Source organism: Sceloporus occidentalis, unplaced genomic scaffold, assembly GCF_023333645.1.
Source record: "Sceloporus occidentalis isolate IW3139 unplaced genomic scaffold, rSceOcc1.0.p SCAF_19, whole genome shotgun sequence".
In the NCBI taxonomy this organism is placed as follows: Eukaryota; Metazoa; Chordata; class Lepidosauria; order Squamata; family Phrynosomatidae; genus Sceloporus; species Sceloporus occidentalis.
This window is the reverse complement of record NW_028316999.1, coordinates 10326282-10344927: the sequence shown is the minus strand read 5'-3', so window position 1 is coordinate 10344927 and position 18646 is coordinate 10326282. Positions and strand designations below refer to the sequence as shown.

Genomic DNA, 18646 nt, shown 5'->3' with positions numbered 1-18646 from the left:
CCCCCCAGTTACGCACATCTGCCCCCAGGCTTGCCACTCCAATATGGCACTGTGGCCCATGATATGCCTTTTAACCCCCTATGTGCCACTCTGCCTCCAGAAATGCCTTATACCCCTATATGCCACTCTGGCATTTAGGGGGTTAAAAGGCATATTATGGGGCAGAGTGGCATATAGGGAGGTATAAGGCATTTCAGGAGGCAGAGTGGCGTTCAGGGGGTTAAAAGGCATTTCATAGAGCACTCTGCCTCCAGAAATGCCCTATGCCCCCATTTAACACTCCCCCCCACACACACACACACTTACCGGGGCTTCCAATTTCCTGCTGTATACCGGGGCAGCAGTCTTCCTTCTGTCTCCCCCATTTAACACTCCCCCCCCCACCCCACATACACTTACCGGTGCTTCTAATTTCCTGCTGCTAGCCACACCTCCTTCCAGCTGCAGCGTAAGTTGTCTACGCAGATCGCGTGGACGTCCACCCGCTGCCCCGGTATACAGCAGGAAATTGGAAGCACCGGTAAGTGTGTGTGTGGGGTGGGGAGACAGAAGGATCCAGGTCCCCTGCAGCGGTGCGGGGGATCTGGATCTTAGTCTCATAGTCAGACCTCTATTTGAGGTCTGATTATAAGACGACCCCGATTAGAAGACGATGGGTATTTTTCAGAGCATTTGCTCTGAAAAAAACCTCGTCTTATAATCGAGCAAAAACGGTAATTTAGGGGGGAAAAAATAAAAAGCCTAAATATAGGACGACCCTATAGGAAAAAAGTTTTACCAGTAAATGTTAATTCATCTAAACTATTTTTTTTTTATAAAAGCTATGATTGAGAAAAATATTTTGGTTTCATTTCCTTCTATTTTCCAACCTGCCCCCCCAGTTATGCACATCTGCCCCAGAAATGCCTTATACCCCCTATATGCCCCTGTTCCCCATGATATGCCTTTTAACCCTATATGCCACTGTGGCCCATGATATGCCTTTTGACCCCCTATGTGCCATTCTGCCTCCAGAAATGCCTTATACCCCTAAATGTCACTCTGGCATTAAGGGGGTTAAAAGGCATATTATGGGGCAGAGTGGCATATAGGGAGGTTTAAGACATTTCAGGTGGCAGAGTGGCGTATAGAGAGTTAAAAAGGCATTTCTGGAGGCAGAGTGCCTCCTGAAATGCCTTATGCCCCCCATTTAACAGCCGGGGAAAGTCTGCGCGATGGACGCAGACAACCCCCGCTGCTAGCCACACCTCCTTCCGGCTGCAGCGTAAGTTGTCTACACACTTCCCCCGACTCAGAAGCACCGGTAAGTGGGGCGGGGGGGGGGATCCAGATCATTTTACGTACAAAATTACGTATAAGATTATCATTTGGACTGATGTGATATATTTTTTTTTACCTGGGGCTAGGGAACAATTATTTGCCAATTTAATAAGCTACATAAACATAAAGAAAATAAAATTGGGATCCTATTCTTTTGTGTTCATTTTTTATATATTCTTTTTTAAACAATAGAGAACATAAATATGTTGACTGCTCCTTTTTTATTACAAATAATTTACTGATGTTTTAATAAAAGGAATACTTTTGCTTTAAAACTATATATTGTGTGCAGACCTGCTTTTTTGCATGTTTTTCGGTATATATGGTATATGCTGATTAGTAGAGCGAGTCTATTTGCACCAATTAAGTATAAATATATATATAATCTCTTGCGAAATTAAATTTGGTGTAGTTTACAAAGTCTCTATAGCTATTAACAATGACAATCAATGAAATTGCATTATTGCCAAAATAATAACATATTCTTGCCTGTGTGTTTTGTAGAATGGGTTCCTGTCTGCTCTTCCTTATTTTGGATGCTGGGTTTGTATGAATGTAACGGGTCTTGTCGCAGACTACATGAGGGAGAAATTAAACTATTCAACCGTTGCAGTTCGCAAAATATTTAACACCCTAGGTAAGAAAAAATGGTTTACCATCCTCAATGATAAGAAGGTTTTTGCGGCTTCATGCTTTGTCACAGAACTTAAATTGTTTCATATGCTTGGGCATGGATAGGTTGTCACATAAAGTCCACTTTTTCCTTATTATTTATTATCTTCGTTTTTCCTTTTGGGATCAGCATATATAGTTTTGATGTGTCGCATACATACCTAACCTAAATTAAGATTTTAGGAATTAACCAGATTACAGATTAATACCGATAATTCTGATCGCACAAAGAAGGCATTATGTTTCCGGACGTAATTTGAGCATAATAGGGTCTCTTTATTAACCTCTATTACATATGGATATTGATTTGTAGTATGTCTACATACTTAAATGTCGTCAGGTTTGTTGGAATTACAAACCCTGTGCCACTGCATCAGAGGCGTATCTACCGAAAATAGCGCCTATGGCAAGCACTGAAATTGCGCCCCTGTCCAAATATCTAAAACCCATTTATTAGCCCCTGCTGCCCATATATATATAAATATTAGTCCCTGCTGTCGAGATATACACCGATAGCAGGTATAGATCAACGCACAAACCCAGATCAATTGAAATTCACTTGTGACCTCAGCACTGAAGGTATATATCAAATAAACAGAATCAGACATACAAATCCTATATTTGCAGGTATACAATAATAATAAATGAAACGTAGCATCGGAGGTATAGATCAAATAAATACATGGAAACAGCATTGCAGGTATTAATCAATTGAATAAGAAATATTAACCCTGTATTTGCAGGTATACATAAATAATGTATGGAAACATAGCATAGCAGATATGGATCTACAGAATAACACAAAAACCCAGCTTTGCAGGTATAGATCAATTGGAATTCACATAAAAACACGGCATTAAAAGGTATATTTAAAACCCCCTAAACTACAGGCATAGATCACAGGTTGCACACCCCAAAGCCAGCCCTGGCGTCCACACTGCCCGCATAGAACCTGACCAGCACCCATATTACACACACATAAGATTTGCCATCTTTGTCCCCAAATAGCCCAGCACAAGTCAACTTTGTCCCCAAACAGTCCGGCCTGTGCCATCTTTGTCCCATATACACCCTGCCTGTGCCATCTTGGTCCCCAAGGCTCAAACCTCCTGCTAGTGCCATCTTTGCCCTTCCACAATTATACATCTATGATACACACAAACACTTACTGTCACTCACTAATTCACAACTCATCCACACATTAACCCATGCTCTCCCTCATTCAGACAATTCATCCACACATTAACTCATGCTCTCCCTCATTCAGACAATTCATCCACACATTAACTCATGCTCTCCCTCATTCAGACAATTCATCCACACATTAACTCATGCTCTCCCTCATTCAGACAATACATTCACATATTAACTCATGCTCTCCCTCATTCACTCAATGCATGCACACATTAATCCACTCTTTACTTATATCACTTTCTAACCCCTCTCCCTCCCTTATCACTCCCTTACCCCTCTCCCTCCCTTATCACTCCCTTATCACTTTCTAACCCCTCTCCCTCCCTTATCACTCTCAACCCCTCTTCCTCCCTTATCACTCTCTAACCCCTCTCCTTCCCTTATCACTCTCTAACCCCTCTCCTTCCCTTATCACTCCCTAACCCCTCTCCCTCCCTATTCACTCCCCAACCCCTCTCCCTCCCTTATCACTCTCTAACCCCTCTCCCTCCCTTATCACTCCCTAACCCCTCTCCCTCCCTTATCACTCCCTAACCCCTCTCCCCCTTTGTAGTTCTCACATTGAGGTCCAGCGACGGGAGCACGAGGCTTCTGCATTCTTGCACTGCTGCGGTGCCCGCTGCTTCACTGCTGAGCGCCTTAATATGACGTCATATTTCGGCGCTCAGTGCTGAAGCAGCGGGCACCAGCGACCGGCTTTTAAAAACTGTCTTTTTTTTTTTTTTTTTTTTTAAGGGGGAAAACGAGAGACGCCGAGCGGTTGCTAGGCGCCCCTCTCTCTCCTCCGCATCAGTGTTTAAAAGCCGCTCGCTGGTGCCCGCTGCTTCACTGCTGAGCGCCGCAATATGACGTCATATTGCGGCGCTCATCATGAAATGCCGGCACCGGGACGGAGTTACAGTGCTCGTGGAGGAAAATGAGGGGCGCCGAGCGGTTGCTTGGCGCCCCTCTCTCTCTCCTCCGCATCAAAAAAACCAAACAAGACTGTGTTTAAAACCCGCTCGCTGGTGCCTGCTGTTTCACTTCTGAGCGCCGCAATATGCCGGCATATTGAGGCGCTCTGCATGAAATGCCGGCACCGGGACGGGGGTAGAGGGCTCGTGGAGGAGAATGAGGGGCGCCGAGCGGTTGCTAGGCGCCCCTCTCTCTCCTCCGCATCAAAAAAAACCCAAAAAACAAAAAAAAAACGGCATTTAAAAGCCGCTCACCGGCGCCCCCCTTGAGATGGCGCCCCCCTTGAGATGGCGCCCATGGCACGTGCCATAGCTGCCATACCCTATATACGCCTCTGCACTGCATGCATGGTGCAGGAATATACCTGTCATGTAAAAGGCAGATTGTTACTACCTAGTGTCACTAAAACCTAGAAAGCAATGTCTTTGTGCTTAATTGAATAGGTAATGTAGCTGCAGGTTACCCAGACTAACCTTAACACCTCTACAGGTCAGCCTACATTCTCTCCTATCTATTACTATAAATATAGTAAAGTGCTGATGTGGCTATAGGTCCCACCGTCTTTTATTTTTATTTTTTTTATGCCAGTAAATGAGAAGGTTTCCCACTAGAAACCCCAAAGTACCTACTACAAGGTATGCCACTGAAAGATCTATAACCAATGCAGAAGTACATGATATGGCATCATCGGGAGATTTTCACTTTTGTTTAATAGCAATAGCAAGACTATTCTCCATTTTTGCTTTTATTGAAGATAGATTATTAATAAAACAGATATAAATGTTTGCTGGTGTTCAGATAGAAATGTAAAATAGATTTAGTTATTTTGTTAATACAGGTGTTAATTTATTTTAATTTTTAGCTGTACATTTCTTGTGTTTAGACCAGGGGTTCTCAAACTGCGGCCCTCCAGCTGCTGCAAGACTACATCTCCCATAATGCTCCTCAGTCCCTTAGCTGAAGGAGCATTATGGGAGATGTAGTCCTGCAGCAGCTGGAGGGCCGCAGTTTGAGAACCCCTGGATTAGACATTTAACACATTGTGACCCTGCACCCGTGTACCATAATAACATCTTGCAAGTGTATCCATTTGAAATGTTAAAGCACAATCATTTTATTCACAGCTTAATCAAATGTCTTGTCAACATGTGAATTTCATTTCAGGACATAATTTTGTGCCTTCTAACTCCTAGATTGTGAGCTAATTTGAGCAGGGCCCTCCTTACTTTTTGTTTCTATAGGTGAAAATTGGTATGTACTATTGGTTAGGCCCCAGTGTACAGTGCTGCAGAATATGATGGTGCTTTCTAAATCAATTAATAATATTATGCATTCTTCTATAGCGGGATATCTGGGACACTCAACTGCCCCTTCAATGACTCACTTTGAAGAGAAACTCCTTAACTCCGTCTGTTTTTATCCACTGTCCAGGAATGATCGGGCCTGCTGGGTTTTTGTTAGCAGCTGGTTACACGGGTTGTAACTATAAGTTAGCTGTTGTCTTCCTTACACTGTCCACCACTCTTGGAGGCTTGTCTGTGTCCGGATACAGTATAAATCATTTAGACATTGCACCATCGTAAGTATAGTTGATTCCACCAATGGTTATACTTTTCAGGAGCAATCACAGACTTAAGTTGTAGTAATTGGCAAAAATAAAGGGAATTAAATGAAAATAATAATACAAAGTTATGTTTAAATTGTTCTGAACACTGTGCCATTATACTGCAATATCAACAGCCTTGTCCAGAATATGCTAGATCTGAAGAAAGCAGATCTATGAAATCAGTGTAGTGAAACCTTACAATCGGGTGACTTGTTTCATCAGCTACATATTCTTGAGATGCTTGGGTTTTAGGTATGTTCTGCCAGAATAACACAAATAACTAAAAAATCACTGCGTCACTTGATTTCTCATTCAGAATTAAACAAAAAAGCAATATAACCAATATTATCCCCTTTGTCAAATTGTATTTGTCAGTACTGGAGAGCTACTGCAGCCATCTGCAGCCATCTGCAGCCATCGTATCATTTGAACATGGTAGAAATCATTTCCCTGTTATGTTTTACTTTATTTAGAGTAGAGTAGGTATATGCTGTTTTCTTATTGTAATAAGATAACATGTTTAATACTTACAGCTTTGCAGGGCTGCTCCTTGGAATCACAAACACTTTTGGCACAATTCCGGGGATGGTTGGTCCTATTATTGCCAAAAGTTTAACCCATGAAGTAAGTAAAAAGTTAACAGTATTATGTGATGTACAAAACATATAAAATATGTTTGTACATTGAGTTACTATATCCTGGATTAGCAATGTAACAGATTTCCTTTTTTTCCATCTGTGCACAGCAACAAGATATTTGGCTCATGCAAATGATGTATTCTGATGGTGTTAAATCATGATTTCTATTATTCGATTTGATCTTATGTATAATATAAGGTAGATTTTTTTTTTGTTTGTTTCATTAGTTATTGGGTAGAGGCCCGGACTGGCCATCAGGCACACCGGGCATTAACGCAGGGCATAAGGGGCACCTGCCCCTTAAGCCCGCCGCAACTGCGACCGGGTCCGCCACTCTAAGGGGCCAGGAAGCCCCCGCCAGGGCCGGCCTTACGGGTGTGCGGCCGCACACGGTTTAAATAAAACATTGTTTGGTTTTTTTTTTACTTTATTTAACATGGAGGATGTTAAATAAAGTTAAAAAAAACCCCAATGTTTTAATTTAAGCCCTGTGCGGCCGCAGACCCCTAAGGCCGGCCCTGGTGGGGGCTTCCCGGCCCCTTAGAGTGGCGGACCCGGTCGCAGTTGCGGCAGGCTTAAGGGGCCCTGCGTAGAGGCCGCATAGGCCCAGTCAGTCCAGTCCTGACTGGGCCTATTTTAAGGTAGGGGCCTGGAGCTGCAGCTCCATCAGCCTTTAAGTCAATCCGGCCCTGCCGCGGGCCCAGTCGCAGTTGGTGCTTGCTCCGGCAAAAAGGTAAGTAGGATGAGGGAGGGGTGGTGCAGTGAGAAGGGGGAGAGGGGGGGTTAGATAGTGAAAGGGGGGTACATAGTAAAAAGGGGGAACATAGGGAGAAGAGGCAGATAAGATGGGGAGAGGGGGTAGTGTGAATGCGTATGAGAATAAATGTGTGGATGAATTGTGTGAATGCGTATGACAATTAATGAATTCATGTGTGGATGAATTGCTTGAATGATTTGTGAGACTGCATTAATGAATGTGTTAATGATTTGTGTGAATGAGTGAGTAAATGCAAAGATGGTACATGAAGGGTGGGCTTTAACAATAAATAAATAAATAAATAAAAATGGGCTGCTCAGGCTTAAATGCCCGGGCCTATTTTTTGTCCCAGTCCGGGCCTGATTGGGTATATTTCATCTGTACGTATCTAAAACAGTAAAGGCATTGTTGAGTGTCAGAGAGTGTGCTGCTGATAAGTGATCTTAAAGACATGTTACCAATGTAATGGGTCATTTTTCTCTGAATGCCTTTTTGCTGTGCCACCTGCACATATCATGTGATGTACATATCATGAGTTGGTCTGCGTTTGCTAATAAAGAAGGAACTGGGAGGCAGAGCTTGTGAGAAATGATCAAGGAGAAATTAAACAAGTTCTCCAGTTTATATAAAATGACGTAATTATGTTAAGTTGTCATGCCAGCAACTAATATTTATTGTTCTCTCTTTTTGTAGAACACTGTGGAACAATGGCAGATTGTATTTTATATAGCTGCTGCTATTAATGTTTTTGGAGCCATCGTGTTTGCAGTATTTGCCAGTGGTACGGTACAAGACTGGGCAGTAGACAAGAAGACAACTCGGGAGGATTAGGAAAAAAAGCTGTTTACGTACTAGACTGCACATAGCCAGAAACACAGGGAACATCCTAGGGTTACCTTCATTTTTATGGGGGGTTTTGTATTAATTTACACACACTTATGTGGTGATAATGGATATCACAAAATATGGCAGGCATGGCTCTACTTTTAAACTCTTGTATTGTAAAAAGACTGACAAAGCGTTACATTCGGTATGTAAACTAGAATCTCACAATGTGTAATTTCAGCTAGAAAGTTAAATGTATATAAAAAGGTAACTTGCTTTCATAATTAGGGGATTATTTTAGTTACTATTGAGATATTTGACATCACTACCTTTTTTATAGCCCTATTTATTTTATTAGCTGAAAACTCACAATCCACAAGGATTTATTTTGCTGGATATCTGATGTTCCCTTTCATCATATTTGTATATGTGCAGGGTATGTTCCATCAACACAACTGAAGCAAAGTATTGTTATATTATCAAATGAATATCGTATTTTATAATGTTATGTTTACATTGACAGTCATGTAAAGTGCCTTGTAACATTCCACAAATCATTTATACCAGAACAGCACTTTATTCATATGAATCCAGCTCGTTCACTCAGGGATATAAATTACAGTGGTGAATACATTAAGTTGTTTGCAGTAATTGATTTTAAGGGAAACACAGAAAAATACCAGTACTGTAATAAATAGTCAATGTTATATTATAAACAAGTTATGGCTAGAGAAAATGTTTTTTTTTGTTTTGTTTTGTTTTTATATTCTTAAAGCCAGTATTCCAGTTTTTGCTTTCCTTTCTTCTGATGAGCTTAAAACCTACTCCCAAAATAGCAACCCCTATTACAAATGCCGATGTACAAAGAGGTCATTTCAGATAGAAATGAAGATACTAAATGGAGGCCTCTGAATCTATTCCAGGAAGAGCTGATAGCAGAATAAATGATGTATTCCGTATAAAGGAACAGAACTGCAGAACTCATTTCTTGAATCCGTGAATGATACTGTTGCTCGCTAATTCCTTCTTTTTTCTTCAGTGAAACAAATGTTTGGGGTTTATTAGCTAAAGCAAGAGTTAGCAGAAAAGTTGTGGTTTTGACTTCCTGCATTATAAAACACCATCCCTTTCTAATTTTTTTTGCAAGAGAGTCTGTGGGGTGACTTTCCAGAAAACTTTAGTAATGTAAAAATAAAGTCAGGAAGATGAAACTGCAACTTAACTGCCTCTCAATCTCCTTCTCTAAGGGAATAAATTCTTTAAAAAACATACGTGACAATGTGTTTTTTTTTTCTTTTAAGGAGCAGGATTCTTAATTGAACCCTTGTGGGACGATGGCGCTCTAGCCTTTAACCCAAACATTTGACAATATCAACCTATAAATTAAAGGAACAAAACTGGTTTAAATATACCGTCTCATTATTTTTGTTGAATTCAATTTTTTCAGCAATTGTGATTGAATGCTTGTATCTATTTTGGTTAAACGTTTACCTTATCCATTCCTTGTTCATTTCCCTATCGTCCTGTGACTTAACCTTGTATACCCCGTGACTTAACATAAATCAGAGCAATACATTTTCACATCCTTTAAAAAAACAAATCAGGAAATGCTCACTTCCTGTTTCTAAGTGAAGCCGCAGTCCTGTGGTATGTATTCTTAAAATTATTGCAGGTATGCTTTAAATAACATATGCATGAAGGGTATTTTTACAAAAAACCCCAGGCTTAGTCTGATATATAATACATATAATAATATACATATATATATGCACAGGTTAAATTGGTATTTTGTGAACTGATATTAAGATATAGAGTGCTGCAAAAAATATTTACCCCCTTTCTGATTCGTCTATTTTGCTCCTATGTCACATGTAAATGTTTTAGATCATCAAACTAATTTGTAGTTAATGTAAACCTATATTACCTGTGTGAAAAAGCAATTGCCAACCTATTAACTGGTTGTGTCACCTGTCTGCAATAACTGGCAATGAGTATTTTACATCGCTGTGGAGGAATTTTAGCCTACTCTTCTTGGCAGAATTGTTTCAATTGTTTTGGAGCACGAACAGGCTTTTTCAGGTCATGCCGCAGCATCTCAGTCGGATTCAAGTCAGGAGTTGGCCACCATCAAAACCTTCATTTTATGTCTTTTGAGACGATCAGAGGTGGACTTGCTTGTGCGTCTCGGATCATTGTCCTGCGGCAGAACCCAACTGTGTTTGAGCTTTAGGTCGAAAACTAATGGCTGGACATTAACCTTCAGGATTTTCTGGTAGAGAGCAGAATTCAGGGTTCCATCAATTATAGAAAGTCACCCTGGTCCTATCACAATACCACCACTAACTGTATGATGTTCTTATTGTGGAATGTTGTGCTAGCTTTATACCAGATATAACGAGACCCATGTCTTCCAAATAGTTCCACTTTTGACTCCGTCCACAGAATATTATCCGATAACTCTTGGGGATGTTTTTTCTGGCAAATGTGAGACAAGCCTTTGTTTACTATCTGGTCAGCAGTGGTTTTCGCCTTTCAACTCTCATGTTTGCATTTTTTCTCTCTCTCTCTCTCTCTTATTGTGGAATTGTGAACACTGACCTTAACTGAGGCAAAGGAGCCCTGATGTTGTTTACGTGTTAGTTTGGGTTCTTTTGTGGTCCTTTTGTGACCTCCCGGATGAGTCGTATATGCATTTTGGTAGACCAGCCGCTCCTGGGAAGGTTCACCCCTATTCCAGGTTTTCTCTATTCGTAGATAATGGTTTTCACCGTGGTTTTCTGGAGTCCAAGAGCCTTAGTCTTAGTCAAAGATAATATTTTGCCAGTGGGATTTCTAAGCATGAAGTAAACTGGTAAACATCCACCATACACAAAAGAGCACAGTTTGTTTCTAGCCAATAGGCTCTGTTGTAATCTTAATTATAAATATATAATAAATATTTTCACAAGGTTTAGGCTGCAGTAGTATCATATTGCTTTACATACCTTTTAGTATGTGACCATTAACAAAATGCTAGTGAAGCTTATTGAAAACTAATCAATGCAGCTGCCTGTCTATTTTTAATTGCTCCTTGTATTTTTAGTTACAAAATATTTGCAGCCGTCTCATAATAGTTACATTTTGTTTAAAGGGGCAATATTTTTTTTTTTCTGTTTATTTTTTATAATCTCCGAAGAGATCATGGAGCAGCATAGGGCGACTTAAAATAAACATGTCATTTTTCAATGACTATACCAGTCTCCCGCACCTCTACTGCACCTGTTTTGTATTTACTTTCCCAGAGTGCATTTCCCCTAGTGATAGGTCTTGGGGTTGAATCATACAGGACTCAAATGGCAATGGCATACTAGCCTGCCAAATAAATCATAATACTGAATTGAAGGCGGTATAGCCAAGATTTTTCTGTCACATGCCCCCACCAATAAAGAATGCATGTTAAAGTTCTTTGTAAGTACCTAAAGTAAAGGAAAGCACTAGTCCTGTTTGTATTCCAGGGTGTAAATGACCCATGTTGCATTGAAAAATGTGCTGTAAAGTTCTGTGTTTTCTGGAGTAGAAAAGTAAAGACGTAAAGAAATCAGGTTTTTTATCTCAAAAATATCAGGAAAAACATCCCTAATAAAAAAAAAAAGTTAAATAAGTTTTATTTGTCTAATCCCATGAGCCTTGAATGAATGCTTCCAAAACAAAGGTATCTGCCAGGTTACCAGTTTCTAGTTTCTTGGACATGGTCGCCTTTAGTACAACTACTACTAACTTCCAGTAAAAAAAAAAACTTGACATATTTAATATTGATGGTCTAAATTTTTCTCAAGTAGCTTAAAAGTGTGTCTTTGCATAAAAGGTGGCATGTGCAATTGTCTATATTTATTTCACATTTGGTTCACGAAACTCAAATGGTTTCATGTACAGCCACATGGTGGTGTTGTAGCCATAATATACAATCTACACAATTTTGTGAGATTGTAAAATATTGTCTACCTTTGTGTGAACATGTTTACACTATTTTTATATACAGGATATAATTTGTGCAACAATTTCAAATGAGAAATGTATTATTCTATAACAAACAACAAAATTTTAAAGCAAAGAGAAACAATATAGCAATTATTAATTAGTTCCCCTAAAAGGTTATAATTCAAAAACATTATAAACACTATAGTAAATAGATGCCAACAAGGTTAAAAACCCACTACATCCTATATGTAACTCCTGTACCTAGGTGGATATCCTTTTTCCCTAAAGTAGGATCTATGGGTGTCAGGCGCTTTCACTAAGGTTAGAACAATTGGGCCAAGCCTTCAAGTACTGTGCAACCAGTATATTATGCTTAAAAGCTCAAACAGTTTAGGAAGCTATTAGTAGCCTTTGTGGTATAAACTGGTAGTCAGGATACCCTCTAAAAGGACAGAAGTTAGTGTTGGGCCGATACCATTGATGTAGAGTCATTTTACAAAACTGGAGAAAGAAATGTCATCCCCTGTGCCATAAAAAAAATATTGTCTATATATCTCGTCCAATTAGAGAACTGAGACATAGAGCATAAAAATGGGGCTGTGGGAGAATGGCAAGTTCCCACCATCCCAAATGCAGGTTTGCATAACTGGGGAAACAAGAGGTGCCCACTGCTGTGCCCCATGTTTGCTAATAAATTATGGATTAAAATAAAAAATAATGTGTAAGCACAAAGTGAACCAATTCACATTAGATATTAATATACTCTGAGACAAAACCTAAATATTTTTAACGGAAATATCTGACCGCATAATTCCCTGCTTCATGTCGTATATTTGAATAGAGAGACACTGCAACCAAACTTGCATTGAACTTAGCCCAAGCCTTGTACACTTTTTAATTTTTGTATGGCCTGTTTGGTATCCCTAACATAGGAAAACAGCTCTTCCACACAAGGGTAGATAATATGTTCCACGTAAGTACTTAGTTTTTCTATTAGACATTTATTATGTCAGACTCACTATTGGTTCAGTAGGTTTTAGAACGTTGCAGTAGTAGGGATTACAGGGATGGTTAATTTATATTCATTAACTGTGATGTATCCCGAATCACGTAGGAATTTGTGTTTACATTCTTTTAATTGATGTTTGATTTTTCCTATATTATCACAGATGAGAAAGTCTCTTTCTAATCGTCTTTAAAAACCTCATTTATCTACATTTTCTTTATTTCCATTTTTTTTGGTTCCTCACATAAAAAAGGTCCTTGAGCCTAAAGGAACACTCCATCCTTTTTCAAAACTATCTTGGTCAATATGGTGAGGTGGAGTGATATATGGTCTCAAACCTCTATGTACCAGATTATGTTTAAATGCTGAAGGTTTAATTGCGAGCTTTTGAGACAAACTTGTTAGGTCCCTTCCTCAGGCAACGGTATCATTGACTATACTCTTTTCCTGTTTTCTCAACAGCAAACACGGTACAAACCCTTTTACCAGGTTATGTTTGGAACAGTTTTTCAAACTCACAATCTCCCACCAATAAATGTCATTATAAGTTTTTCTGTAGCTTTTAAAGTATGATCTAATAACATCAGAGGTAGGTACATAGTTAGAACCTGATTCTGCTTTCATGACCAGGCATCAAGATCTACAACACCTGAAAAACTTGGATTTGTGTTTGCCATTTGGGCAAGATGGGACTACTGAGGTCATAAAACCTAAAATAGTACTAGTTACTTAGAAACAGCCCCAGAATAATACAAGACCTGTGTAAACTATTTGATTTCAATTAAACAAAACCATATGATTAGGTTAAAGTAAGTTTTTAAGGAACTGAGTTGTTTGAAATATCATCCCTAACACGAGCAAAGAAAAAAAATATTCAGAGGCTATAACAGTGCAAATATGTGAGTTTAGAACTAATATTTAAAGTGATGCCCTAAAAAAACTGAATTGACCGCTTTTGTAATGAAATTCAGTAGTAGTAGAAACCTCATGTCTAGCACTGTTAAATGCCCAAAGCCTTCCTCTAAATAATTGAGAAAATAAATTCTGCCTCCCTAATTATTTATCCTGGGATCGTTTAATTGTCATGTCGCATAAACATAGGCAACGATAGTTTGTTGAAATGGAAAAGGACTTCAAAAGGCACATCTATGAATTCTGTACTAACCCTTTCCTATCCCATAACAGAAGCACATAAATAAAACCCAATTTTCCTCTTCCAAGGGCAAAGTCCTAAATAATCTCTTCTATTCAACTATGGAGTCATAGGGCTTATGCTGATCTCAACTGGCTGGTTGGGGTAGTCCTTGGGTATCCCCAAACTCACTGGGGGGACCATGAGAGTGAGGTGTGAGGATTATCAACCACTGCATTGATGCACCCTCCAAAGCGGTGATAACATTCACAGTTTATGCTGGAAGACAAACTGCATCACTCAAGCCATCATACTTAGTCATGGTGACATTTAGCATTGGCACATCGATTAGATTACCAGCCAAAATACTTCTGCTAATATACATTTCATGGTGCAGAATAAAAACAGACTGTGTTGTAGAATCAAGCCTGGAGAGCAAAATTATTCATTTAGAGGACCAAAAAGAAGGCATTTCGGAAACAGAAAAATGAAGACTTGGAATCTAATTTAAAGGAACTATTTGCTTTTTTATAAACCTTCAAGACTTGGGACTTTGTCCTTTGATTCCACAGATTCCATATACAAAGGATTTTAAAAATTCCATGCCTCTATAGTTTGTACACTAAGTATACAGTATAATAATTAGACTTGGGCACCAGGGGGCTCTTCGTCTTCGTGCTCATCTTCGGCAAAAAAAACATCTTCGTATTCTGTGAATATTCGCCCGTTCCTGTCTTCTCTTCGGGCGAATATTCGTGGACATTCTTCGTGTTCGTTTTTTCTGGTTTTGTATAAGGGGTTAATACGGGATTTAACGCGTACCGCAGCAGCTCTGCGCCAGGAGTTTAAATGTCTGTATGAGCAACTCTATTGGTCGCCACCAATGGTTGATGGCAGACGAGCCCCCTGCTGGCGACCAATAGAGTCGCTCATACGGACATTTAAACTCCTAATGCAGCAACTTGTCCGGCAAAGAGACCGGTGGTGTTCCTGCTCTATCAGTTAAAAGTCTGTACCAGTGACTTTGTTGGTCGCTGGCACAGACTTTTAACTGTTGCAGCAGGGAGACAAGCGGTGTCCACTGCTGTGTCAATCAATCAGTTAAATGTCCGTACCAGTGACTTTGTTGGTCGCTGGCATGGACTTTTAACTGTTGCAGCGGGGAGAGCAGCGGTGTCCCCGATGTGTCAATCAATCAGTTAAATGTCCATACCAGCGACTTTGTTGGTCACTGGTACAGACTTTTAACTGTTGCAGCAGGGTCCCAGGTTCTTTTATTTATTTTTGTGTGAATAGCAACCACTGGTCAGGTTGCACCTTATGGAGTTAAGGGGCCGTGCGAATGAGCCTATTTGTCGCTTGCCCGGCCCTTTAACCTACGGATTTCTGGAAATCCAGAAATCTGTAGGTTCGCTGTCAGGAGTTAACAAGGCCGTGCGAGTGAGCCTATTGGTCACCTGCAGGGTCTTCCTCTGGCATCAACCAATCCCAAAGCAACATAAGGGGATTGATACTGTTGCATTCTTTACTTTCGTATAATTGCCAGGATACGCCAGTCGAATGCATATGTTTATTCCAAGCTAAATAATGAAAAAATATTTCTGCATCATTAGAGAAATATGTCTGGGAGGGACTTTCCCATTTTGCTCGACTTCTGGACACATTTTTTAATGGCAATACAGGGTCTTTTAGGACCCCATACACAAGAAAGTATTTGAAATAGGTTTCATGTTTTCCTTGGAACTCTTAAGAGTATATTCAGATATTCAATTCTTCTGGTTGTGTAACAGATAATATGATGTCATCTACATAAAGAGTGATATTAAGCCTCTGATCTGCCCATGGGAGTCCACACATTTCCTCTGGCTACTATAGGCTGCATAGGGCCCAATAAAAAAAAATGTATAATAAAGGTGCTAAGGGACAGCCTTGTCTTGTTCTGTTTTTTTTTATCTCAAACCATTCTGAATGTAAGCCATTATCAGCTATTTCCCCTTGGACAGAAGTATATATGCCAAATCTCTAAATAAATGCACTAAACCAAATGTGTTCAGCACTTCTGACAGGAATGTTCCACTTCACTCTATTGAACTCTTTCTCAGCATCTAAGGCTATAAATAGGGAGGGGATTGTGACGGGAGGACCTGTACCTCAACTGGGTACACCTGCCAAACTGTACTTCCTTCTGTCGAGACACCAGTGGTCTACCCCTTCAGCGCCAGACAGAACCAGCGTTGTAGGGAGAAGGGGTATGCCGCTGCACTGGAGCTGCGTTGGCGCTCTAGCTAGCCATAGCTTAGCTTATTCAGCGCAAGTACTGTCCTGAAACGGACAGTGAGTTTTTATATCAGCCCTCCCTAAACAATAGACAGAACCAATGTTGAGGAGAGAACAGGACTGGCTTTATTAGACACACATACAGGTATTTATACACACCAAACACAATTGACATCCAATGGAACAGAATGGGGAACATAGAACGTGCCATGCCGGGTCTCTTCAAGGGAGCTTGCCCACAATCAGGGTGTTGTAGAATAGCTCAGGGTCTCCACTGTCTCCAGTCCAAATATGCCCCTAATTGGGCTTTGGGGCCCCGAGCGACACCTTTTTAAAGATTTACCAGCTGCAGATGGAAAAGCACCCAGAGAGGAGTTCCAGGGCAATTTAATCCATTTCCTCTGGGCCAGGAATCCTTAATTTTTCTTTGTTCACATCTCTGCGGACATAACCCGTCAACTTTCACCAAAATGGTGCCGCTTCGGTGACACCGAAAGCACCAACTAAAGGCAATATGGCAGTGCTTGTGGTGACGCCCTCACTTGATCCTGCAATTGGGCAATAGACGTCACTGCAAGGCACCGCCATATTATCTTCAGTTCACATGAGGGAAAAATTCCGGTGGCACTATGTCTCCTGATTGGAGGATTGGATAGGACGTTGCCGCAGCGCCGCCATTTTGGCGGAAGTTGGCTGGTTATGTCCAATATGCGGACGAACAAATAAGATGGATTGAAGATGGAATAGAAAAGATAAGGGAGAAAATGCAGAAGAAGATGCGGAAGTGGTCGGCAGAAGTGGTCAGTGAAGGTAGGAAACATTTAGAGACCGTGAGAGAGAGTGAATGAGAGTGAATATGGTCACCGGGCACCAAAGTTGTTGCTGAATTAAAAATGGCCCAACTTAATGGGCACGGAACAAAAATCATTGCCCAAAAATGAATTGGCCAAAAACGAACAGAAAAATGTGTCCAAGTTGCCCATTTGCACATGTAACATGATAAACTGTATCAGGGTGGAGCACAGGTATACTGGGATTCTGATGGGGTTCTTCCTGCACTAGGTGTCAGCTAGGTGTCAGTTGCCTAACCTTTCAGGACATTAGATGCAAAAAAAATATAGACAATAAATTATGTAATATATTTCCCTAAACTTCCATACTGATGCACTGGCAGGGACATAAAGTGCAAAGAGTGCAGTAAGGGAAAAGGTTCAGAGAACATTTACAGGAAACAGCAAACTGTGACAGGGACAGGGCAGATGCACTCAGCTGACAGCAAACAAAAAGAGATTTAGAATGTCTGAGTTCACTCTGCTGAGCTGTGGCATGTTTTTAGAACAATGGACTAATGGTACATTTTTACACCAGAACAAAACACATTCAGTTGCTATACAAATATGTTGATAAAGCCATATCTTACTAATAAAACAATTTGAAATAGATACTGTTAAAATAGTTTTGATGTGGAATATATGAAAATATATCATCTGGAATGAATATATTTATACATTAATTCAAGCAATTCTTGTTAGCAGGAGGATCTGAGCTCACTCCCCCCCAACATGTCAAAAAGGCCCCTTCTGCACCTGCCGCCCTTAAGTCATATGCCGGTGCTTAGTCTATTAAAAATGTGCATGGCCTGGAAACAACATTTTATAAAGGCTGTGCTGGCTAGTCTTGGTAGTAGAACCGGCTATAACGTGGGTCCTGGGGGGGTCCATTGAACCAAGGCGGAACTTTCACAGGGGTTGCAATTTGCTGACCCAAGGTATGTTTTTTGGGATGGCTTTGTGGGGAAAGAAAAATGTTTCTTTCTCTGTGAAACTGATTTATTATTCCCTCTGCAACGCAGCAGAGCCACAGGGACAGCCTCTCTTCGTTCCCCCAATCACAGCAGAGGGTGTGCCTTTTTTTATGGAAAAGCGAAAGAAAACAGAAGAAAGAAGATGTGGGGAGACACAAAGACAGAAAAACAAGAAAAGGCAGGAGAAGAAGTGGAGCTGCAGGAATGGATACATGGACACCAAATTTAACACACCTGCTCACCATTCACGCCTGAGACCTTGTAACACTAACAAGTCACATGATAATGGGCAGGGGAAATGGCTAATTGGGCCCAATTTGGACATTTCCACCTAGGGATGTACTCACTTTTGTTGCCAAGTTTTAGACATTAATGGCTGTGTGTTGAGTTATTTTTAAGGAACAGCAAATTTACACAGTTATACAGGCTGTACACTCACTACTTTACATTGTAGCAGAGTCTCACTTCTTCAGTGTCATCACATGAAAAAATATAATAAAATAT

General features: G+C 40.4%; 1 protein-coding gene across 1 annotated transcript in view; it reads left to right on the top strand.

The window, feature by feature from the left end:
* LOC149302386 (sialin-like) overlaps window positions 1-7972 on the top strand; it is a 29385-nt gene extending 21413 nt beyond the window's left edge. The window contains exons 8-11 of the mRNA XM_089482453.1: window positions 1825-1957; window positions 5572-5719; window positions 6280-6370; window positions 7835-7972. Of these exons, the coding sequence (XP_089338579.1) occupies window positions 1825-1957; window positions 5572-5719; window positions 6280-6370; window positions 7835-7972 (510 nt within the window). The remainder of the gene's footprint in view (window positions 1-1824; window positions 1958-5571; window positions 5720-6279; window positions 6371-7834) is intronic.
* The last annotated feature ends 10674 nt before the right edge of the window (window positions 7973-18646 follow it).